This window comes from Rhinoderma darwinii, chromosome 6 (genome assembly GCF_050947455.1).
Source record: "Rhinoderma darwinii isolate aRhiDar2 chromosome 6, aRhiDar2.hap1, whole genome shotgun sequence".
In the NCBI taxonomy this organism is placed as follows: domain Eukaryota; kingdom Metazoa; phylum Chordata; class Amphibia; order Anura; family Rhinodermatidae; genus Rhinoderma; species Rhinoderma darwinii.
The window spans coordinates 59,591,403-59,615,243 of NC_134692.1; the positions used below are offsets into that span (position 1 = coordinate 59,591,403).

At 39.2% G+C, this 23,841-nt stretch overlaps 1 protein-coding gene across 4 annotated transcripts in view; it reads left to right on the forward strand.

Annotated features, from left to right (window-relative positions):
- Window positions 1–23,841, forward strand: part of NRP2 (neuropilin 2) — a 125,134-nt gene that overhangs the window by 58,983 nt on the left and 42,310 nt on the right. For 2 of the 4 annotated variants that reach the window (XM_075829838.1, XM_075829840.1), the window contains exons 8-12: window positions 8,874–9,018; window positions 9,289–9,632; window positions 10,219–10,363; window positions 20,567–20,674; window positions 21,446–21,586. In XM_075829838.1, the coding sequence (XP_075685953.1) occupies window positions 8,874–9,018; window positions 9,289–9,632; window positions 10,219–10,363; window positions 20,567–20,674; window positions 21,446–21,586 (883 nt within the window). The remainder of the gene's footprint in view (window positions 1–8,873; window positions 9,019–9,288; window positions 9,633–10,218; window positions 10,364–20,566; window positions 20,675–21,445; window positions 21,587–23,841) is intronic. The other 2 variants (XM_075829839.1, XM_075829841.1) reach the window with 1 other exon arrangement.

Genomic DNA, 23,841 nt, shown 5'->3' on the forward strand with positions numbered 1-23,841 from the left:
AGAAATGAATTCCCTTCCCGCTGTCAACGGCACTAATACAGCATACTAAATGGAAAAGGATAGAGAGGGGAAGCCTGCTTAATGAGTTCTCATGGCTGTACGTGCAGATAGAAGAGAAGCCTCAGAACGGGCGCCTCTGCTTCTGGGATGTAATTTGGCAGGAAGAAGAACTATATGTCCATATTTTTGTAGAAATCAGGTGAAATACATCACGTCTAATATGCTTCTCGATTACTAAGAAAAAGACAAACGTTTCTTTACACGTTGAAACATTCTTGTATCTAAAGGCAGATGACATAGGCCATGTTGAATATTTCTAGTCATATACACACAGAGTTGTAACTCAACGTTCCTAAGTGAAAAGATAAATGATTAACAATGCTATAACGTGGCCCATCACTTGCGATGTCACATGTGCTGTATATGTGGCATCAAAATACTATAACTTGGCCCATGACTGTGATGTCACGTGCTGTATGTGTGGCATTCAAATAATATAACTTTGCCCATCAATTGTGATATCACATATACCTCTTAACTTTCAAGTATCGCAAAGAGGGACAACTGTCACGGCGCGCGTAGAACGTTGCGACTGACCCCGCCCAATCCCCGCCCATACACACATGGTTCAGCCCACACAGTATCATACTTCCATGTAGTGACATGATAATGCCCCCATACAACCCCCTCACAGTATAATGCCACTATAGCTGTCCCCCACACAGTATAATGCCCCATAGTGCCTCCCACACAGTTTAATGCCCCCATAGCTGCCCTCATACAGTATAATGCCAACACAGATGCCCCTATACCGTATGATGCCCACACAATTCCTTTATACATTATAATGCCCCATAGCTGCCCCATACAGCATAATGCCCTCATAGCTGTTCCCATACTGTATAATGCCCACACAGATACCCCCATACCGTATAATGCCCCATACAGTATAATGACCCAAATTGCTGCCCCCATACAGTATAATGCCCCCTTAGCTGCCACCATACAGTAAAATGCCCCCATAGCTGCCACCATACAGTATAATGCCCCCATAGCTGTCCCCATAGTGCCACAGTGCCCACTGTAGACAGTGCCCACATAGTGCCACAGTGCCCACATATAAAGTTCCAATATCCACATAGGGCCACAGTGCCCATGTAGATAGAACCACAGTCTCCCCTGTAGATGGTGCCCATATAGTGCCACAGTGCCCATGTAGATAGTGCCACACCCCCATTTGATAGAACCACCCCGCTGTAGATGCTCCATCTAGGAGCAGAATTCCCAGCCAGAGCATCGACCACGCTATTGCCAGGGATTCAGCTCCTGAAGAAGCCCATGATATCACTGTCCATAGGTGGACAGTGACATCAGGGACTCCCTCCATGAGTGCACTCCCCGGCCAGAGCATCGGCAACACTATGTCCGGGGATTCCGCTCCAGGAGTAGCCCTGACGTCACTGTCCATACATGGACTGTGATGTTAGGGACTCTAGGATACCGGAATCCCAGGCCAGAGGATTCCGCTCCTGGAGGAGCCACTGAGAATGCAGATACAGTTGACACCGGGGCAATACCACCAGTCACTCAGGACAGCGGGACACCGCCCGGATTCTGGGGCTGTCCTGCTGAATCTAGGACAGTTGGGAGGTATGATGTCACGTAGTGTATATGGCATCACACTGTTTGTATAGTGAATAAGCTCACTCTTGTCGGACTCTATCGCTTAAGTTATAGGCGCCTTTGGGGCCCGATAGGCATAAGGGCCCAGTTTCTATTGTACCACTTGTTATATAGAATATTGTTGTGTTTGTGTGTCTGTGCTTGTGTGTCATCACACATGAACGAATTAAACAAACACTCCAGGAAGAACTGATACACTGTTATACCTAGTTATATTATGGGCAACTTCACCACTTTTCCTCTTTACCAGTTCTCCTCCAGTGTATTAGTTTGTTCTGGAGTGTTCCTTTAAATTCAGCATGACAACGTATTTGACTGATCCTTGTTGCTCTCTCATGTTTGTAATAGATATATTTCTGACAATTTTCCCTTAAAAAGCTATAATGAGCAGGAGCTAGTATTTACTTCTATTAAAATGTTTATAGTTACCAGAAACATATGTGGTCTCATGCTTTAAAAACTATTTTCTAAAAGAATTGCCCATAGCAACCAATAAGATTACTACTGTCATTTCTCCAGCGCAGTTTTGATAATGAAAGAAATGATCTGATTGGTTGCTTTGGGTAACACTGACACTTTTTGTTCAAGCTGTTTTTTATGCATGAGGGCCATGGTGTTTCCATGGCAATTGCAAGATTACTGAATATTTAGCAAGCATGGAATCAAGTGGAAGATGCCTTTAGACAAGGCAATATCAGCTCCTTTGATCATGTCCTCAAACAGATTTCATGTAAAAGACTCAAATGTTCTGTGTGTTTTAAACAGATAGATTTTTCACAAACGATATTTTCCTTTAATCATATTATCTACACAAAGGAACCTTTCATTGATATCGTGGATTGTCAGTACATGCACTAAGAAGATGTGTTTGTGAACGTTTTACACAACATCTACCTTATATATAATGACTACATCTCAAAGTAAGATTAAAGGGGGATTCTACCTTCCCTCTAACAATCTACATTACTGCCCGTTTTCAAGTTTTTTCTGAATTCATCCATGTATATGTCTGGCTGCCGCCTGTGCATTATCAGTCTAGCACCTCATAAAAGAAAATATTTTTTTGAAAAAGATAATATTTAAAAATTATTTATCATCAAAGGGTTGACATTAAAGGGGTCGTACCCGAATCGTCAATTATCACGTATCCCCAGGGCAGGTGATAATTGTCTAGTCGCTGGGGGTCCCATTTCTGGGACCCCTACCGATGGCAAGAACGGGGTTCCTGAACCCCCATCCCCCCTTCAAACGCCCTTCGAGCAGTAAGGAGGAACGGGGGTTCAGGACCCCTGTTTTCGCGATTGGTGGGGCCTCCAGCAATCAGACAATTATTACCTATCCTGTGGATAAGTGAAAATGTTCGATTCTGTGACAACTCTTTCTGTCGCTTTCGTTTTGATCAGTCAGACCAGGCGTCATTAATAAGACACCATGCAACAAATAAGTGCAGGTGGCTCGGCTGTAAAAAAAAAAAAATAGCCTTCTCGTTTTACTTCATTCCTCCAGTTGAAGTCATTTCTTATCGGAATTTCTCTCCTACAATCCCCAAATTCCACACGGATGAAGTTTTGAAATCCTAATCCTGTTAGTACACAGACTTCTAAAGCACTTTTTCCCTCACCCCCTTCGCTATATATATTTATGGAGGGAGGGGGCAGTTAATCCTACAAAGGGCCTACAGGTGCAGTACAAATGCACAGATGGCAGAAAGAGCCACAAGTCAACTATCAGAAATGTCTGCACCATTTAAGTGTGCAGTATAATGATGGCCAAAGCATAAAAGAAAGGAGAGGAAGTTCAAAGCTGTAAATTGTATTCGGATTTAACAGAGTTTTATTGTTACCGTAAATTAATAGGTTTTCTAAACGGCCTGAAGTTAATACAACTTTTAAAGAAAAAGGAAAAGTGTCTTCAACCTCTTAGAGAAAAATGTAAAAAATTTCAGAAAATACTATGGGGAAGATTTATTAAGACTGATCCAGTCTTAATAAGATTCAAGCCGGATTAAGCTGCGGCAAATTGAATAAGTGGTACACGCCTCTTACTTCTTCGGCTGTCTGTGCGGCACTGATTGAAATCTACACCAGGTAGGAGCTGGCGTAGAGTTGCACTATAATGTACGCAAGTTTCTGGCATACATCATAGGAAATGAGTCAGGCTGCAGTGGCCATACCCCTTTCCGCTAAGCGACGACCACTTTTTTATTTAAAGCAGCGAGATCAATGGAAATATCCCAAAAATCAAAATGTTTTCAACTTTTGGGCCCTTTGCTACATTTCTACGCCAGAAAATTGGTGTAGAAACGTTGTTAAAAAGGCTCTGTCACCAGATTAGAAGTGCCCTATCGCCTACATAATCTGATAGGCGCTGTGATGTAGATAACAACAGTGGTTTTTATTTTGAAAAACAATCATTTTTGAGCAAGTTATGAACAATTTTAGATTTATGCTAATTAGTTCTTAATGACCAATCAGCGTCATACACTTCTCTTCATTCCAGCTTGTTTCACTGCACAGCGTGATCTCGCGAGATCACGCAGTGACGAGACTTCCTCCCACAGGTCCTTCATCGGAGCGTGGAAGAGTCAACAGACGTTTATCCGAACCTGCAGCGGCTGGAGGTGATGTCTGTTCAGTCTTCCATGGCTTCGATGAAGAACCTGTGGGAGGAAGTCCCGTCACAGTCTGATCTCGCGAGATCACACTGTGCAGTGAAACAAGCTGGGCATGAATAAAGCGAAAGTGTATGACGCTGATTGGTCAGCATCATACACTTCTCTTCAAAACGCCCACTTATAAACTGGTGACAGAGCCCCTTTAAATTTCCCCTGTTGTCTTGTGTATCTAACTAAAAAAGAATGGTGATCACCGCATATGTGGAAAATCCACTCAAGGCCAATTTCAGATGTTTGTAGTATGGCACCATATTACTGTATTTGTGTTGTATTCATATTAAAGTGTTCGTATTATGGACCTAACAACGGGACATGCATAATTCTACTGGACGGAACTTAGATCATTACATGGGCTTGTCCACACGTAGCGGAATTGCTGCGTATTTTCCGTCCAGAATTGCGGACAGTAAATACGCAGCAAAATACAGTAGCAGCAAAGTGGGTTTGATTTCACAAATATCATACACACGCTGCGTAAAATTTCCTTGCAGAAATTCACCTGCGGTGCGTATTTTTTGAACCGCAGCATGTCCATTCCTGCTGCGGAAAGTGGACTGAATTGCTGCGTTTTTCAGAGGAGATGTCACCATCTCCCGACATTGATAAAAAAGCAGCAAATTCCGCACCATTTTATGTAGTAAAAACCGCAGGAAATTGTGTGGAAATTTTCTGCAGCAATTCTGTTACGTGTGGACAAGCCCTAAATGTAAGGGGGTATTTACAGACAGCAAATTTGTTGCAGAAATTTCTGCGACTACCTCATTTATCTCAACGGAGCTTGCCGAAATCCATGCACCTGCTGCAACAAATCACTGTGTACAGGAAATGCCAGAAATGATGCATTCTGTAGATGTCAAATCTTTAAAGAAATTGCTCAAAGGCTTTTCACAATGAAAAATGTTAGAGAAAAGAAGGAACGGCGACTTGTTAGCACATTTGAATAGTACAAGTGTAATTAAGTCTTTACTGTGCAGATAATCTATCTTATTTGCTTTTCTGTCTTCATCTCTCTGCTGTTCAAAGATTGGGCTTTTAGATTTCTAGTGATTTGTGATTAGATCATACACACTGCTCCTTTTTTTGGCGACATTAGGATGGATTATCATTCTATCACATTCACTTGTTCTTAGTAAATATCCCATGGCTCTATCTAGATGTGTACGTGGTTAGTCTGCTAATTTGTGAGTGCTTTGATCTTGCTAATATTAAATATATAGCAAAAAAACCACCACCTTCCCAAAAATGTAATAATTTCGTAGAAAGCAGAACACAAGCATATTTGACATCTAACTAAAAAAAAAAAATCTATATAAATGTCCATACTGCAGAGCCATAGGCACTCATTGTGTAAGAGACACTGTGTGGTCCCAGTTTTCAAGATATTCTCCACTAGAAACAATGCTTCCGGGGAGAACAGCGGCATAAGGGCGCAGTCACATGCGGCAGATTTTGGTGTAGAAATTTCTGTGATTGAAAATCAGTTTAGTTCATCTGAATGTGGTTATTTCTGCAAGTTCCATTTCGATGAATGGAATTGATTTTCAGTTACAGAAATTTTTGCCAAATCTTCTACATCTGACTCAGCAACAACTGCGTGATGCTTCACCTGTGAGTCCCGCCTCACGAGCACTGCAATAGTGCATTCTGTGTATGAAATTGGAGACATATAGAGGTACAGTAGGGCTTCATACAAGTCTATCGGAGCCTTATTATAACCGATGGAGCCGTATTACAACCATTTGCATACGGTCTAAATGTGGAAGTAAGTATCACAGAGATATAACAGCTAATTAGTAACATGAATACATATAAACAAAAGTATTAAGAAAATAAAAAAAATGGGTCCCAGGGTATAATCTATGCACTACTGAAATATACAGATTTGTTATAAGAATTAGGGTATGTTCACACGAGGTCATTACATCCGTAATTGACGGACGTATTTCGGCCGCAAGTACCGGACCGAACACACTGCAGGGAGCCGGGCTCCTAGCATCATAGTTATGTACGACGCTAGGAGTCCCTGCCTCGCTGCCGGACAACTGTCTCGTACTGAAAACATGATTACAGTACGAGACAGTTGTCTGGCAGCGAGGCAGGGACTCCTAGCGTCGTACATAACTATGATGCTAGGAGCCCGGCTCCCTGCACTGTGTTCGGTCCGGTACTTGCGGCCGAAATACGTCCGTCAATTACGGACGTAATGACCTCGTGTGAACATACCCTTAGATCAATGTTTGTTACAAGGTAAATTGGATTTTCTTTGATGGAAACATTGGGGCAGGTTTACTATTGACGCTGTGCCGGATTTCTTCTATATTATGTGGCAAAATGTGGTGCATTTTTGTCGCGCAATGTCGCATTTGAATAGATGTTAGTGCGTCCTAGACATTTTTCAAAAGTGTCTAGAAACAGAGGGGGTAGTTTAAAATGTGCTAAAGTGCGACAAAAATCGGACTCAAAATTCTGATGCAAATTTAAGCCAAATCAAGGGTGGTATAAGCAAGAGCAAAGTGTCTAACAGGTCAAGCTAGATACGCCAAATTGATCATACGTGTAAAATTGTGATCAATTTGGTGCATCTTCACACTGCCTGGACTAGATTTACGCTGTCTAACTATTAGTAAGTCTTAGTACATCTGCTCCACTGTGTATTAGTGTCCTTGTGAATAATTACCTCATATTAGAACACCAGCATAGAAGCCTGTATGTCGTACTACTGGCCAGGATGTTTTCCCACTTATACGAAGCTCTGGTGTTTTCACTGAATCTCCAAAGGAAGTCTTTTCAACTTATTAACTGTAATTAATGCCAGGTATCCTATACCCTTCTCCTTGCTTTTCCCATCAAGTGGCTGGTACTTTATTTTGCATCTCATTTGTATGGGAAAAGCATATCTACTCCCTGATCACTTTAAGCTCATGGAAAACATTAAATTCTGCATTTGAGATGCGTTTTGATAAGATTGTTTGCAATTTTAGATCTGATACTAGAGGGCAGTAAGCATGAAAATAATCCCTCGTAGCTAATCTCTAGTCATTAAAGCGGTCTCTCATGTCTGCATATATAAGGGATGAAGTCTGTATGGAATAATGGCACGAATTCTCAGTATGTGGGTATCGTGCATTCATTGGTGCCATTCTTTTTTTCTATTTCTTAATTTACTTAGGGTCCTATTAGACGGGCAGATACTCTTTCATGAACTAGCAACGAGCGATGATTATTGAGTTTTTTGCGTTCAAAAGACGGTCTATTATATGTGACAATAATTGCTAAAGATTTTCTGCGATCGTTGCTCGTTCTCCCATACAGCAATTACACACAAAGATTATTGAGCTGGTAGGTGGTGTGCAAAGGATTGATCTGCTAATAACTGGAAGATTTCTGATTAGACAAGGAGATGTAGCAGCGACAAACAATAATCTTTCACCCAGGTAGATGTGACCGTTCCGTGCAAAGGATTTATCTTTCATCGTTCGATTGTTACACAATGTTACATGTGGCGATTATCTCTTACATTCGAACAATTATGCCATAGGGCGTTTAGTGGATTGTATACCCCAATCATTCCCCCAATTAAATACAAAAAACATACTGGCTACTAGTATTATGTATACACATAGTTGTAGAGGAACTACAGTGTTGTCCATAAACATGAAAAATCATGGACTTTTTAACCATTAGTTGCGAATTGAACATATACAGCATGTTGACCTTTTAATTGTCTGGAAGTGTATATATTTTATATTATTTTTGTGTACCTTAAAATCTTCCTTTTTTTGCATCATCGGTGTAGTACGGTACTTATTTGTCAACCAACTAACTGTCCACCAGAACGTTTACAAAGCTTCTGTGTGCCAGGCCACCTCTCCCCAAACTCTAAACCTGTTGTCAAAAAAAAATTCACTGTAGGGATTAGTGAAGGATGTCAGTCTTAAACCAATTTCCGTCAATCAAAATGCTCCAAATTTATGGTGCACACCGACACTTTTTGAATATTAGAATATTTTTTTCTTGCCAAAGTGGAATGGAAGTTTAACTCAGTGGGGGGAATTTATTAAGTACTCTACGCCAATTTTCTGGCATAGAAAAGTCACATTTTCTCCACTGCCTTCACCACTTTTTTTTAAAATTGTGTCGTGTTTAGCAAAAGGGGCCATTCGTAACCCGAAACATTTGCTATAATTTACGCCAGAAACTGGAGTAAATTATAGCGCAAATTTACCCCAGGTCGTAGCTTCAGTAAATTTGACATTCCGGCACAAGGACAGCCAGAGATGCGCCTAGTTTATTAAGAGAGGTGCGCCTCTTAATATGAAGAGCAGTGGAGTAAAATGTGTCTTATTTATTAAGACTGCGCCCCCTTTTCTAAATCTTTTAAATACATTAGGAATTTTTCGTGAATAACAAGTAAAATAAATAAAAAGCTCTTTTTATCATCTGAGGTTGGCAAAATATATATTTTTAATAAACAAAATACATCTGTTATGTTGATGTTTCCTTTGTTCTTTTTTAGATCTTTCCTGGAAATAATGACACCTCAGAAGTGGTATTGAACAAGTTCCCTCAGCCAGTATTGACTCGATTTGTCCGATTCCGTCCTCAGACGTGGAATTCTGGAATAGCAATGAGAGTGGAGCTTTATGGCTGCCAGATCACAGGTCCATATCATAAACCTATTTGTTATACTTGGCACATAACTTTTTTAAATTGTTTTAATTTATACTTTGCGATAGAATGTTCCTTGTGGGCTGTATAGGCTGACGATAGCTGTTATACTATTTACACTGTTTTTGTTGTTTTTTTAAAATAAGAAAACATATCTTATAGTATGAGAGTACGTAATAATTGATTCATGAATGTTTAAATTTGAATTGGGGATATATATATATAAAATTTGTTTCGATTATCGTCTCTTTTTGGCTTTTCAGATGGTCCATGCTCCAACATGCTGGGAATGATGTCTGGCCTTATTTCAGACTCCCAAATCACTGCATCTTCGACCAGAGAGTATCTGTGGCCTCCTGGTGGGGCACGTCTAGTCAGCAGTCGATCAGGCTGGTATTCCCGGATGACTACTGAGCAAGCAGGAAAGGAGTGGTTGCAGGTTGATCTTGGAACCCTTAAGACTGTGAAAGGAATCATTATACAGGGTGCTCGAGGGGGAGATACCAGCACTGAAAACAGGGCATTTGTTCGGAAATTTAAAGTGGCATACAGTCAAAATGGAAATGATTGGGAGTATATTCAGGATTCTAAAACAGAGCAGGCCAAGGTATGAAATGTTGTTTTTTTTTTTTTTTATTAAATGCTAAATCAGACACTTATGGTCTTTCAAATTAGTATTTACAGTTAAATGTATATAAAGAAACTGTAGGAACACTAAGAATTTAGGAGCAATATTTTCGATGAATTGTAAAAAACATTGGGGGAGAAACAGTGTCTATAAAAGGAGCGTGGTAAAATGCACCAGAATTATTAATGGTGTGCACCATTCTTGGTGCAAAATATTGATGTAAAGTATTAGAGTCTTAACTAGTATCTTCAAAAGGTAAGCTACGAGTATGTCCTGGGACTTTTAGTTTTGCAACAGCTGGAAAGTTAAAGGTATCATGAGTTTGGGATTAGATATTGGCTTGCTTTTTGACTCATTACTAGCAGACTATTTTAAATAGTTCCTGTCCTCATAATTTAATAAATTATATTACCAGTATTATTTAAGTTCTAATGTTTCGCTATATCTCCCTCATCTTTTCTGTGAAAGTTATTGATCTATTGTTGCATTGCTAATATTATACTTAACTGAGAAGGGAGATGTTATCCAACAGTATCCTGAATGTCTTGTTTAATCTTGTTTTCAGTTGTTTGAGGGAAACATGCATTTTGATACCCCTGAAGTTCGTAGATTTGATCCGGTTGCTGCACAGTTAATACGAGTTTATCCAGAAAGGTGGTCTCCAGCTGGCATGGGCATGAGGATGGAGATACTGGGTTGTGACAGAACAGGTGAGATGATGTATTAAAATATGAACCTGCTTGTACAAATTTAGGCCCCATGCACATGACCGTAGATTTCACCGGTAATTATGGTCCGTAATTATGGACCGTAATTATGGACCCATTCATTTCTTTGGGCTATGGACACCTTTTTGTATTTTTACGGATGGGCGTCCGTGCCGTAGCAATTATAGAACATGTCCTTTTTTTGTCCGTAATTGCGGCACGGACTTGTAGGTTTTCAGATGTTGCACATCATTTGTGGTTTTCTTCTTTTTTGCGGCTCCCTAAATGCGGATGCATTACGGATGCACTATGGACCGTATTTACGCTATTTTAATCAAATGGCCAAGTTGCCATATTCCACTTACTATTAAATCTGTCTTACATTTCTCAAAATTTGTTGGTACAAGAAGAACTTGTTTCATTATCAGAGCAACTGACAAGGCTGTGTAACTGATCATGTTTGTCTCCTAGTAAAAAAAAATCTTCCAAGAAATCAAATACGCAAAACCTCTCCAAAAGACCACCTTTTATCTAGACCATCATTTACTTAGATGGATTTTTTTTAGTCCTTCATAACCTATGTATATATGCCCTCCTCTTTGAGAGTACCACCCTTATAGAAGACCATTTTTCACTGCAATTTGGAAACCAAGGATATGTCTGAGCATAAGCATAAGTGGGATGAGTCGTGGGTCATGGAGATAGAGAAATTTGCATGTTTACAAACAGTTACAGTCAAAGCCTCCTTTGTTAGTAAGACTTGTAAAGCTTTGACTAACACATCATAGTATGTCCGCTCTAAAAATGAAAATTTATTTTAATTCATTGTTGTATTATCAAAGAAAAGATATTGTTTGATATTGTTAGTGCACTATTCCTCGTTGCCTCTAACAAAAAAAGCTGATGGATTGCATATGGTCTTACCACTGTCTTACTATTTCCCTTACAAATAGTCTTCTTGTTTATCAGTATAAACATATACTGTATATTAACCTTTTAACTGTCCTAAGTGTGTATATTTTTAAATACTTTTTTAAATCTTCCTTTTTTGCTTCATAAGTGAGAAAAAAATTGAATCTAATAATCATTAAATTCATATTTGAAAGGATTGTCCACTTACGGGTCCTGAAATTGTCTTTAGGATATGTTCTCCTATCGAGGTAATCCCCCACACGGATACCACATTAGCCAAAGCGGGCATAATAAAACCAATCAATGGAAAGAAGCACCCACATAGACCTTACTGAAAGAGACTAGCAAAAACTAAAAGACCCACCAAGATACTACAGTCAATCTTCCAAATATGTGGATCAGTGTAGTCTCTTTGATATTTTATTTTGATGGAAGCTTGTCACAGGATTTGCTTGTTAAACATTGAAAACCTATCTCTGCTCACCAGATGTGCCTTGGTGACATCCCCTAGAGTTATACTTAACCACATCTGGGAAACATATCTCACTTACTTGTCACTGCCGGAAGCAGTATAGAGTGGTCCATCACACATAACTTCTCAATGGTCAACCTAAAAACATAATTCACTCCTACATTTTTTTTTCCACATGCAATTGCAATAAACTATTTACAGAATGCTGACATTTCTAAATTCATGAACTTTATCTCAGAAGGACCATGGATTTAGGTAAAAAAAAAACAAAATCAAGTTGCTATACCCAACAACAAGTTAGATTTAAGAAGCTGATTGATTAGTGTTGTAAAAGTACAAGTTTGCAACAAATTACTAACTAAATCCCACAAAAACTTGCTAAAGTTGACTGGTTTGGTCAATATTATATATGAATTTATTAATGAACATGGGAGTTTCCGGTTTACACATGAAGAGTGGCTATTTGTGGCTTTGATATAAACACTTCATCGTGACCTGTGAAAGATTGGATATGGAATATGAGTGCTTACTTCTTAATCCCCCCCTGTCTTCACCTTATTCTTACTTTCAAAAAACTTTGAAAGCAAATCTCTCCTCTTCAATATTACATTCATGATCTAAGCTATGTGAGTGAGGATGACAGCTGGCACCTCTATGTTCCTTCCTTTTCCGCCAGTCTCAGATGCCATAGGGCTGGCTGCCTGGGGTTAATAACTGGCCAGCTCTAGACTGAGGTTACGGCTTACTAAAGGTTGAAAATATCATATGTCTTTGGGTCACTAAAGGAAGAGGCGCTCCGGTCATGGTTTTGAACTCCCAAGTGAGCTGCCATCTGATGTTCCACCGGAGACTGTAACTTTCACATAACTCTAGTTAGCTAAACATTAATGATTCCAGATGACTTGGTCCTTCTTAAACCTATGAAATGCCCAGTGGGGCTGTCACTTTTCTTGTCAGTATAAAGAGTGATGGATTGTTTTAACATGTAACATGTAATTATTGTAAATAAGAACAATGACTTGAAATGGCAAAACTTTTAAACTTCAGAATCACAGATTTACCAAAGAGCGGACAAGGGTAAAGATGTGCCACCTGCCTGCACATGTCACCTTATTTTCTAACTGAAAAAGTGAAATCACATATAATATATCTTTTATCATATAGTTGTTTTTGAATATAACTATTTCAGTGTCAGATTTGTAGATTTACCACTCAAAGCATGTGGAAAGTATCTTGCCCCAAAAAATTGTAAGAATTAATACAGTACAATAGGGATAAGTCAGAGGACAACTTTTTGCATATCACAATCACACCGGTACCGATAATTTTTATGTATAAACCGGGCAAGTATCGTAACAAACCGCTTTAATTTGTTCACATTGTAATAATAATATTTTCAAGCAAACAGGCCTTTAGTCTCTGAATTTTATTTTTTTATTGTACTATCTCAAACTACTGATACATGTTGGGAATAGTACATCGGACTGGGATGTTACCTAGCTACTCAAACAAGAGAGTAAACTGGCAGCAGCCCAAGTACTGAACACCTGACAACTCACTCTCCAGGTCCAGCTTCCTCCTGAGGTGTTCCGCTGCTCTGAGCCATGCCCTGCATCTGTTATGGATCTTTTTTTGAAGTTCCGAGCGTCTGCTTTCAATTACTGCACTGCTGGGCGTCTGAATTTGGAATTTCTTTCTGCTGCCGGTCTGTGCTCAGAAGGGGGGCTTTCTCTTCTTCACTTTCTATTTCGCACACAACAGTGTCTGATAGTTTCTTTTCCATTATCTCAGACAAACTTTCGGCGCTGTAGTAAAATAATGAGATACACAAACAATTCTTACATCACAAACCAATCACATCCTTCTATGGCTAGGACTACATTCTGCAGATATTTTTATGACTGGCTTGTAAATTGAAAGTATTAAGATGGTCACATAAATTTTTTGCTTTGGAGCTCACATGAATATTGGACAGTTCACAGATTAAGGCACAAAATAATTTAATCCATTTAAGAATCCATATAAACGTGTTCTATACTTTACGTCTTTGGCTGTTTTTATACTAGCATCATATTATGCCTTCTGTTTGCAATGTAAGGCAAGGAAATGTGATAGATCTTTTTTCCAGTGGTTTCAAAAGGACACGGACACACCCAATTGACTGTAATGGGGTCTGTCTGGTTCCGGTATTTTTGAAGGCAAGAGTAGCAAAGCAGAATACGTTATTCTAAAGGCCCTATCACACAGGCCGATTTTGACCAGTGCAGCGAGCGCCAATCAACGAGACAGATCGGTGATCGGCGCTCATTTGCTCCTGTGACAGGGAGCTATGTATGGGGACGAGCAGTCGTTACTCCGATCGCGCTTGTCCCCGTATATTATTATCATGTCGGCAGCGCGTCTCCCTGTTTACACAGGGAGATATGCTGCTGACAACGCTAATATTTAACTTTTTTAAAACGATACGATCAGCAGATGAACGAGCGTTTGCTCGTTTATCTGCTGATCGCTGCCCTGTTCGCACAGAGCAATTATCGGAAACGGGTGTTCTATGAACGATGGTTTGCCTGATAATTGCACAGTGTAAAACCCCCTTTACTGTCAATATTATTGGAAAGGCCATCGGAACTCCCAATGGAGGCTCACAACACAAATGTAAACAGAGCCTTAAAGAAATCCTGCTTTGGGTGTCATGTAATTCATTGTATTCTTTTATCCTTACTATTGTGTGTTTTAGGCAGAGTCGTAACCTGAAGCTTCTGGGCCCCAATGCAAAATATGTAACAGAGCCCCCCAACTATCACTTATTCATTGTACTGGTCTCCTTACATGGAGCAGAAGAACAATTTGGGGCCCCTCAGGTTACAGGGCCCAGGTGCCACTGCAAACTCGGCCCCTGGTTTTAGGATTACATTAAAGGAAATAAACAGTTTAAAGAGGCTCTGTCACCAGATTTTGCAACCCCTATCTGCTATTGCAGCAGATCGGCGCTGCAATGTAGATTACGGTAACGTTTTTATTTTTAAAAAACGAGCATTTTTGGCCAAGTTATGACCATTTTTGTATTTATGCAAATGAGGCTTGCAAAAGTCCAAGTGGGCGTGTTTAAAGTAAAAGTCCAACTGGGCGTGTATTATGTGCGTACATCGGGGCGTTTTTACTACTTTTACTAGCTGGGCGTTCTGACGAGAAGTATCATCCACTTCTGTTCGTTAACACCCAGCTTCTGGCAGTGCACAGACAAACAGCGTGTTCTCGAGAGATCACGCTGTGACGTCACTCACAGGTCCTGCATCGTGTCAGACGAGCGAGGACACATCGGCACCAGAGGCTACAGTTGATTCTGCAGCAGCATCGGCGTTTGCAGGTAAGTCGATGTAGCTACTTACCTGCAAACGCTGATGCTGCTGCAGAATCAACTGTAGCCTCTGGTGCCGATTTGTCCTCGCTCGTCTGACACGATGCAGGACCTGTGAGTGACGTCACAGCGTGATCTCTCGAGAACACGCTCTGTGTCTGCACTGCCAGAAGCTGGGCGTTCTGAAGAGAAGTGGATGATACTTCTCGTCAGAACGCCCAGCTAGTAAAAGTAGTAAAAACGCCCCGATGTACGCACATAATACACGCCCAGTTGGACTTTTACTGTAAACACGCCCACTTGGACTTTTGCAAGCCTCATTTGCATAAATACAAAAATGGTCATAACTTGGCCAAAAATGCTCGTTTTTTAAAAATAAAAACGTTACTGTAATCTACATTGCAGCGCCGATCTGCTGCAATAGCAGATAGGGGTTGCAAAATCTGGTGACAGAGCCTCTTTAAGGAAAATATATAGTAACATTTTTTAGCCTAACATTATACTCCATCTTCAATTTGCTCTCCATCTGTGTTGTCAGTTTGAGCTGCCATATTGTTTCGGTATGTGTTTTGTTTAGGCGTCTTTCATAAATTACAAACTCTCCGAATGACAGATCTTTCAGACATGGGTGTATCCTTATTATTCTCGCCATGAAGAGAGCCAAAAATACGCATGATTCTTAAAATACTGTCACAAAATAGAGTCGCTTCTGTTTCTTCTGTGGTATTCCTCAGGGTGCCATTCTTGCTGGTAAACAGCTGTAAAATCTCATACAATATTGTCACAAGGATTACTTTACAATCTTGTTATAAAATAAATGTGTTTACTTTTGTTTTGGACATGCCCCAATCTAATTTTAATCATCTATGGCATATCAGAGTTGCAATTCTAGAAAGTTCATTGCTAATGACATTGAAAGGATTATGTTAACAATGTGGAGGGGCCATATAAACACAACTGTAAGTCATTATTAAATGTAGTTATGTGGCACGCAATTTGTAGACTATTCAGTCTAATCAATCTTTTAGCAATATACGTACTGTATATTCATATAATGGTAATATAATTATCTGTATTGTGAACTTCTGCAAAGGCTCCTGCTTGTCGAGGTTTTTTTTAAGCAAGGAAACATAATTATCTGTAATAGGGGTATTAGGATGATGTGAGGAAGTTATTAGAGCCATAGCAAATGATTATTACATAGGATCCAGACTAGACAAAGGAAATACATTTTAAACGCATAAACTTCATATAGGAAAATCCTTGTAGCCTGGGTTCTATAAGAGATGATTAGGAAATTCTTCTGATTAGAAAGCTATGTAAAATTAGCAGATGGTGTCATAACATATTATTTTGGACATTCTTTTTGAAGGTTCTCTACCCCTAAAAGTTTTATACACTTTTCTATAACTGCCCAGTAATCCAGAATATTTGATAATCCAGAATCCGTCAGGTCCCATTAATACTTGATTAAAGGAATTTTATCGCATGCACCTTGTGAATTGTGCCTGAGAACCTATAATCTGAAATATTGTACTTTAAGTTTAAGTGACCGTCCCATCAGGAGCTAAAAAATGATATGTAAGTCACTATGTATAGGTGATGCTTACCTGCTATTTATGTTCCTGGGTTTTTGCTCCTTGGTTGGTTTTTGGCTCAGTTTATCTAGGGCAGGGCTGTGATCTGTGACTGCGGTTTAGTTACAGTGCCTAAAGGGAATCGGGGGTAGTTTCAGACCCTCTCCTGTCTTATCATTGGTTCAGGCTGCTGCAGTTCTACCAGGAAGTCAGTGCAGTTTAATTTTTTGTTAATATGTTTAAGTCAATTTATATGGTAAATTTTAACGTTTTCACATCATTGTTTACGGCCTCGTCCTCCTCATGTCCTCTACTTTGTTACCACGTTAGGCATGTGATTGGCAAGTTTCCTTTCGCAGCATTTATTTATAAAGTAAGATGGAACTTCTTTGAAAGGAAATGTCTCCAACGTCTTCCGCTTGTTAATTAGAAACTATTCTCGGGCCACTTCCCATTCACACCAACCTCTGACTTTGAACCACACTCTGATTACTCACCACAGTTACATGCTGTATATGAAATATTGTAACCCATCCCCGACTCTGTACATAGTGTTTAAACCAGAAGTACAAAGTAAGGAAGTAAAATACTTGCCAAGATTCTTATTAAATCAACTTGTTGACTACCCCATGACTCTATCTGGCCTAGACATCAGAGATTAGATTGCATCATAACAGTCTAAAGTTTCTCAGTGGACCCGAGTAGTGTAGTGTAAATGCATTTTTAGAAAACCTCTCTATCATATATTTTATATAATAATACTGATGGAAAAAAAAATAAGTAAAGCAATGGCCTTGTAACAGTCATATATTGTTGTACTGGTTAATGTTTTTCATTTCATATAGGTTTTTCCAAAACTACTTGTGACATACACTGGTCACCTTGACTTGATCCAAATTAAAATCTGAGTGCTTGTATAGTGCAACTATACATAACTAGTAGTAAGCATTTACATCATTAGTATACTTACAGACTTGCATTATGTGTTTTTTTTTAGCTATGTCACCTTTACGCCTCATGCACACAACCGAGTGTGCCGTCCGAGTGATCCGAGGAAAGATAGGACATGTTCTATCTTTCCTCGGATCGGAGACTCTGACCATTTTTCACGGACACGATTCACCCACTAAAGTGAATGTGTCCATGAAGACTATCGGGTGCCAATTGGATGCCGTCAAAAATGACCCGATTAGCAGAAAGGTCGTGTGCAAGAGACCTTAGGGGATGTCTCCTCACATATACATGTCTACTTTACTCCCCGCATAGTTTTTAATTTTTGAAGTTCAAACACCCTTAAAGCAACACTTCTAAGATGTGCAACTACAGGTACCATGGAGTTTTCCAAAGGAAGAAACGCAAGTGAATGGGCCTGCCTTTGACATCCAGTTTTTCTGGATACATTTTACTTTAGGTTCCATAATGACTTCACTACACACAGTATCAGGTGATCCTTGTACTAGTGACTGGACACTCCACCATGTGTTGTGTTTGCTTACCATTTTCACCTTAACGCTCTATGTAGGGCCCTCAAGGAGAATGGGTTACACTAACCCTTATATTGTATATCAATCTGAATGTCAACTTTCCACAAGAGTATGCGATAGCCGCAGGCTTAATATTCACTAAGAAATGACTTGGTTGGAAACCAAGTTATACTGATTGACATGTAGGCATGAAAGTTCTTTGAACGTTTTTTAATTCCCTAGTCGTAGATATAGGATCCGTAGCAAGGGTGTACAGCACGGAAGACCCCATCCTGGAGTTTACAAGAAACAGATTGCAAGGCTTGATAGTTTCACTCAAGTTTTCCCACATGAGTAATCTCTAAATGTCTGGAGATATATACTCATCTAATGTATTATACTACTGTGCAGCACTTTAAATCCATCTCGCCAACAGCACAAAAATTCCTTTTATAAGTTCATAGTCCGACAATTCCTTGGGGCTGCGTTCTCAAGCAGCAGGCAGCTAGAATATGGTGTCGTTTAAAGTAATTCCTTTCCTGTTAAAATGACAAGTCCCTTTTTTTTTTATGCAAAGCAATTCCTTATCCGGAATATACATGTATGGAAATGGGGTATTGTAAAACTGATCTCTTCTTATCACTAAAAACTCCAACAATTGCTGATATTTCTAAGACCAGGAAATGCTTAAAGGGAATGTGTTGCCAGCAAAAATTTTTTTTTCTTTTTTAGTTAAACAATTAGTGTGTAGGTGATTAAACATTGTTCTAATTTTTTTTTTTTTTTTCACGAGTCAGGAAATATTATAAATTAGATTCTAATTTATAATATTTCCCAGCACTGGTCACTAGATGGAGCAATTCCCAAAATTGCAGCATTGCATGTGGTAAAGCAACCACATTGCTTTATGCTGCAAAATTGGGAAAAAATCCCTCGCTCTAGTGAGCTCTCAGAATCCCCCCCTCCTTTATCCTGGCTAGTGCCGGGAGAAACGAGGGGATTGAACGGTCTAACCTCCTACACTGTGTGTCGCCATTTGTTGAGCTAACACACAGTGTAGAAGGTTTACATACACTAGTAAACACACTGAAACACGAACATACATAGAAATCACTTACCTGCTCCTGCCGCCGCCGCCGCTCCCTCCGGTCCGTCCGCTCTGTCAACTGCCGCTGCTCCAAGTGCACAAGTCCGGAAGCCGCGACCGGAAGTAGTAATCTTACTGTCCGGCCGCGACTTCCGGTCTACAGGAAAATGGCGCCGGACGGCGCTCAGTTCAACTTGGACTGTGTGGGAGAGGCGCATGCGCCGTTCCCACACAGACGGCGTACACCATAGTGGATGGAACGGGCCCCGTTCGCATTCACTATGGGACTGTAGCTGCCGTATTCCATGTCTGTATGTGTCGTTAATCGACACATACAGAAATGGAAAAAAAATGGCAGCCCCCATAGGGAAGAAAAAGTAAAAAAATAAAAAAAAGTAACACACAAACACACAAATAAATACAAAAGTTTTTTATAAAACACTAACATCAAACTGATATAAATATTTTTTTTGGGCGACACTATTCCTTTAAGACACGAAACAGACATTGTTCAAGTTAAACTTCTATAGGCATCTGGTAGAGACATCGCTGCTTTCAAAATCAACAACCTGGCATTAAATAGTGAGCCATCTGCTAATCCTAACTACTCTAGAAATACATTACCTTTTATAGTATTGCTTCAGTCTTTCAAATTCACTGCAAACATCAGACCTGCTAACTAGAACAAAGAATGAGAAGTACCGTTGGTTGAAAATGAAGAGTGACCAAAGAGCGAGCACGCATCAAAGCATACCGTTTTTTTCTTCCTTTTTTTTAAACTCAAGAGGGAAATTATCCTCACATCACAGATTTTGGCTGCTTTTTGTTCCATTCACAGTCAACTTTCTCAATGTACAACACATGGGCGTAATAATGCAGTGGTCTGTTAACTTTTTCAGTACCGCTTCATAATATTGAAGTGAAGACTCTTTACATTTCCATAATGCAACTTCTGTTTATTAAAAACTTTATGTAATAACATTTTACACGATACCAAATTGTGGTCTTATATTTATTCTTTCTATAGGAAAAAGTGACATCAATTATTTTTTTTCTCTCCTTTCCATGTAAAGTCCAAGGCTGCAGTGTAATATTAAACTTCTACTTGATAATAGTCTGGGAAGTGTTTATTGATTCAGAGATAAGTGGACGGGTACTGTATCAGCAGCAGGTACCATGTAAACATTGCACGCAGCTCGGTGACAGGCTGATCAGAAGTTCCAGATTTTGGAACATCGGACATTGTTTTTTTCAGTTTGAAATATTATTATTTATTACATAAATAAATTGGTTTTACATTATGCTTGATGAAAATCATGTACTTTTTTTTTTTGCAGAAATGGCACCTACTTCAGAGACCGTGAAGCCAACCATAAAGATTGAAGAGATGACCACACAAGTAGCTGTTGAAGAGGAAACCAATGACTCCATAGATAATGAAGGTAGTAGTACATACATGGATCATTGGTACATAATATGGATCATTATTTTATTGTTCAGGCATATATAGAGGGTTCCCAGCATGCTTGGCTCTTTCTGTATCTCCCTTAGACTTTGATGGAGAGAGTCATGGACATGGACTGTACCTATACATTCAATTTCTGCCTGGATGCTGGCCTAGCGGAATAGCCGTCTGGGACCCCCATCTATTAGACATTTTTGACATATTCTTTGGATATGCCATAAATGTCCTTGGTGGCAAAACCCCTTTATGTAAATTTTTGAAATCTTTTTTGATATGGTAGATTTAGTTTTGCTGAAAGCAGTATGTTGCGATGCAGATAATCAGCAAAGCGAAAATTACACTACAGTCCATTATCTAACTTCTCTCATATCTAGAAGAAAGCTAACGCGAAGATCCAGCTAGTATTTTTTATATCAGGATAAAGAATTACTGGAGGTAAAACCATCTCCACTAGCTGCCAATCCAGCTTTTAGAAGCTTTCGTTTCGTACGGTGGATACAGATAGATTTGTACCCCAGGCGTCTTTGTCTTGTTTTCAATCTTTGTTTTGTTGGTGGGATTAGGTGGGTTTCAATCTATCAAAACTAACGGCAAATTTAAAACATATGAGCCAAGTAAAAGGATCCCAGAAGACCTAGGTTTACAGTCCACAATGTTTTTTTGCAATTTAACAATGGAAAACTGAGGCTTAGCTAAGAGCAGAGTAAACTGGAGAAACATAAAAATAATTCTTTTTTTTTTCTTTTTTAAGATTGTGTGGTTCCATTGGGATTTAATTGCAATTTTGACCATTCTGAAGATGTTTGCAGCTGGACACATGATATTAAAGCTAACTTCACATGGTCATTTCATCCAAATAGTACCTGGATGGGACATTATGGCTCTGTTCATGGTAAGTTTGCTATATATTTTATGTTCTGTGACACATTGTGGTATTCACCAAATTTTAATGTTAAGTATTGCATGATTGTACATACAGTTTATGGGAAATATGCTACAACTGCATACAAATACCATGTTTATCTATGGTCTATCCTGGACACACTTTAATGTATATACAACACTACACCAATCCTATTTGGAACATTATTACACCAAAGTGATGTATCTAAGATAACGCATTCAATTACTTTTTGGAGTCCACTGTGTAAAATACCCATAGAGAATAATGATATAGAGATTTTCAATATGCCTCCAAATTCCAACAGCTCATTCTATTTTATTGAAACTCGATGTATTGTATAATGATGCTGAAAATCTTATTATCATCCATCTACAAGGTGTTCCTTTACTCACAGTTTATAGAAAAGGTACAGTTACACCTCACTCCCCAGCATGACCCATTTTAATGACTTACCTCATTCTCATGTTTTGTTGAGGATTTTCCTTCTCCATATAAAAACAGAGCATTTATTATAGTTAACCCTCCAAATGGGAACCAGCGACCTTCAGCACTGCATCTGTAAAGAACTACATATCCCATAATTCCTCTGCAGGTTCCAAAATAGCTGAGGTTACTCCTTCACTGCTGTCATAAATACAGATAGTGGTTATATCTACTATTTAAGTATATACTATTTTTTATTTCTAGGAATGTTGGGGTATGAAGTCTTTGCCCATTGCTTACAGGGGTCTGTAATCCATTTTGGAAAAGACCCCTCAAGCATAAAATATGTGCTTGCAGCAACAGAAAGAGCACTAACCAAAGGTCTCGGTAGAAATCACAGCCTGCCCATCTCCATCAGCCTAATAATGTTTAATTAATATAATGAGTCTTTTGCATGAAGGGAAGGACCTATTTTTATAACCTATGCTGGATTTCGCTTTTCATTTCCTCTCCTCTGGGATATTATAATTGGCTGTTATTTTGTTAACCTTTTGTGTACCTCCAGAAAAGACCGCTTTTAGCTCCAAATATCAGAGTTTAACTTGTTTACATATATCTATATATATATATATATATATATATATATATATATATATATATATATATATATATATATATATATATATATATATATATATATATATATATATATATATATATGTATATATAAACATTAAAATGATTTTCTATAAAAAAAAACAAAAAACATTAAAATGCTTTTATATAAAACATGGAAGTACAAAATAGAATGGCGTGTAAAGTGACGGTGTTAACTTAATTATGTAATTCCTTTATTGTTTATTACAATATAACCTATTGATCACTGCCACTTGCCATAAAAGGTTTTTCCCATCATAGACATTTATGACATATTCACAGGATATGTCATAAATGTCAGATAGATGTGGGTCCCACCTCTGGGACCAACACCTATCTCTAGAACGGGGCCCCCTCTATCCCCGTTCTGCCGCTGTCTTGCGGCTGATTTCCGACCATGAAAAGGGTTACATGGCCGTGAGTTACGAAAACAGCGTAACTCGCTGAGCTACGCTGTTTTTGTAAATCCTATAGAACCGAATGGTAGTTACGGAAACAGCGAAGATCGCCTCCTACGCTACTTCCGTAATATTCCGTGCCATTCACTACTATGAGAGTTACAGAAACAGCGTAGATCAGCGAGCTACGCTGTTTTCAGAACTCCTGACCATATAACCAGGAAGTGGCCGGAGGCAGCAGGAACAGACAAAGCTAGAACGGGGTTTAGGGTTTTAGGGTGCCCCTTTCCAGAGATAGGTGTGGGTCCCAGAGGTGGGACCCACATCTATCTGACCTTTATGGCATATTCTGTGGATGTGTCATAAATGTCTATGATGGGAAAACCCCTTTAAAGGGGTTGTTTGAGATTCAAAAAAAGGGTCTGCATTTTTTTTCTCAAAAAACCACGTCATTCTCAGCCATTGGCAGTAACTGGTATCCATCCCCATTTAAGGCCATGGAGCTGATATGCAATACCAGACACAACCCACAGACAAGAGAGGCACTGTTTCTTGGGGGGGGGGGGCACGGGACATCTCCTGCAACCCTTTTTATCTGGCTTTTTGACATCCTTAGGTAATATATGTTTGAAAACCTGTATAGCTTACCCACATTTGTTTTTTAGATTAATGCAAAAATATGCTTGTAAAATAAATTGATGTTATGCCACTGACTTTCCTCTAAAAGAATAGTTTTTCTATCATCCACTCTGCCTATAACTGCTT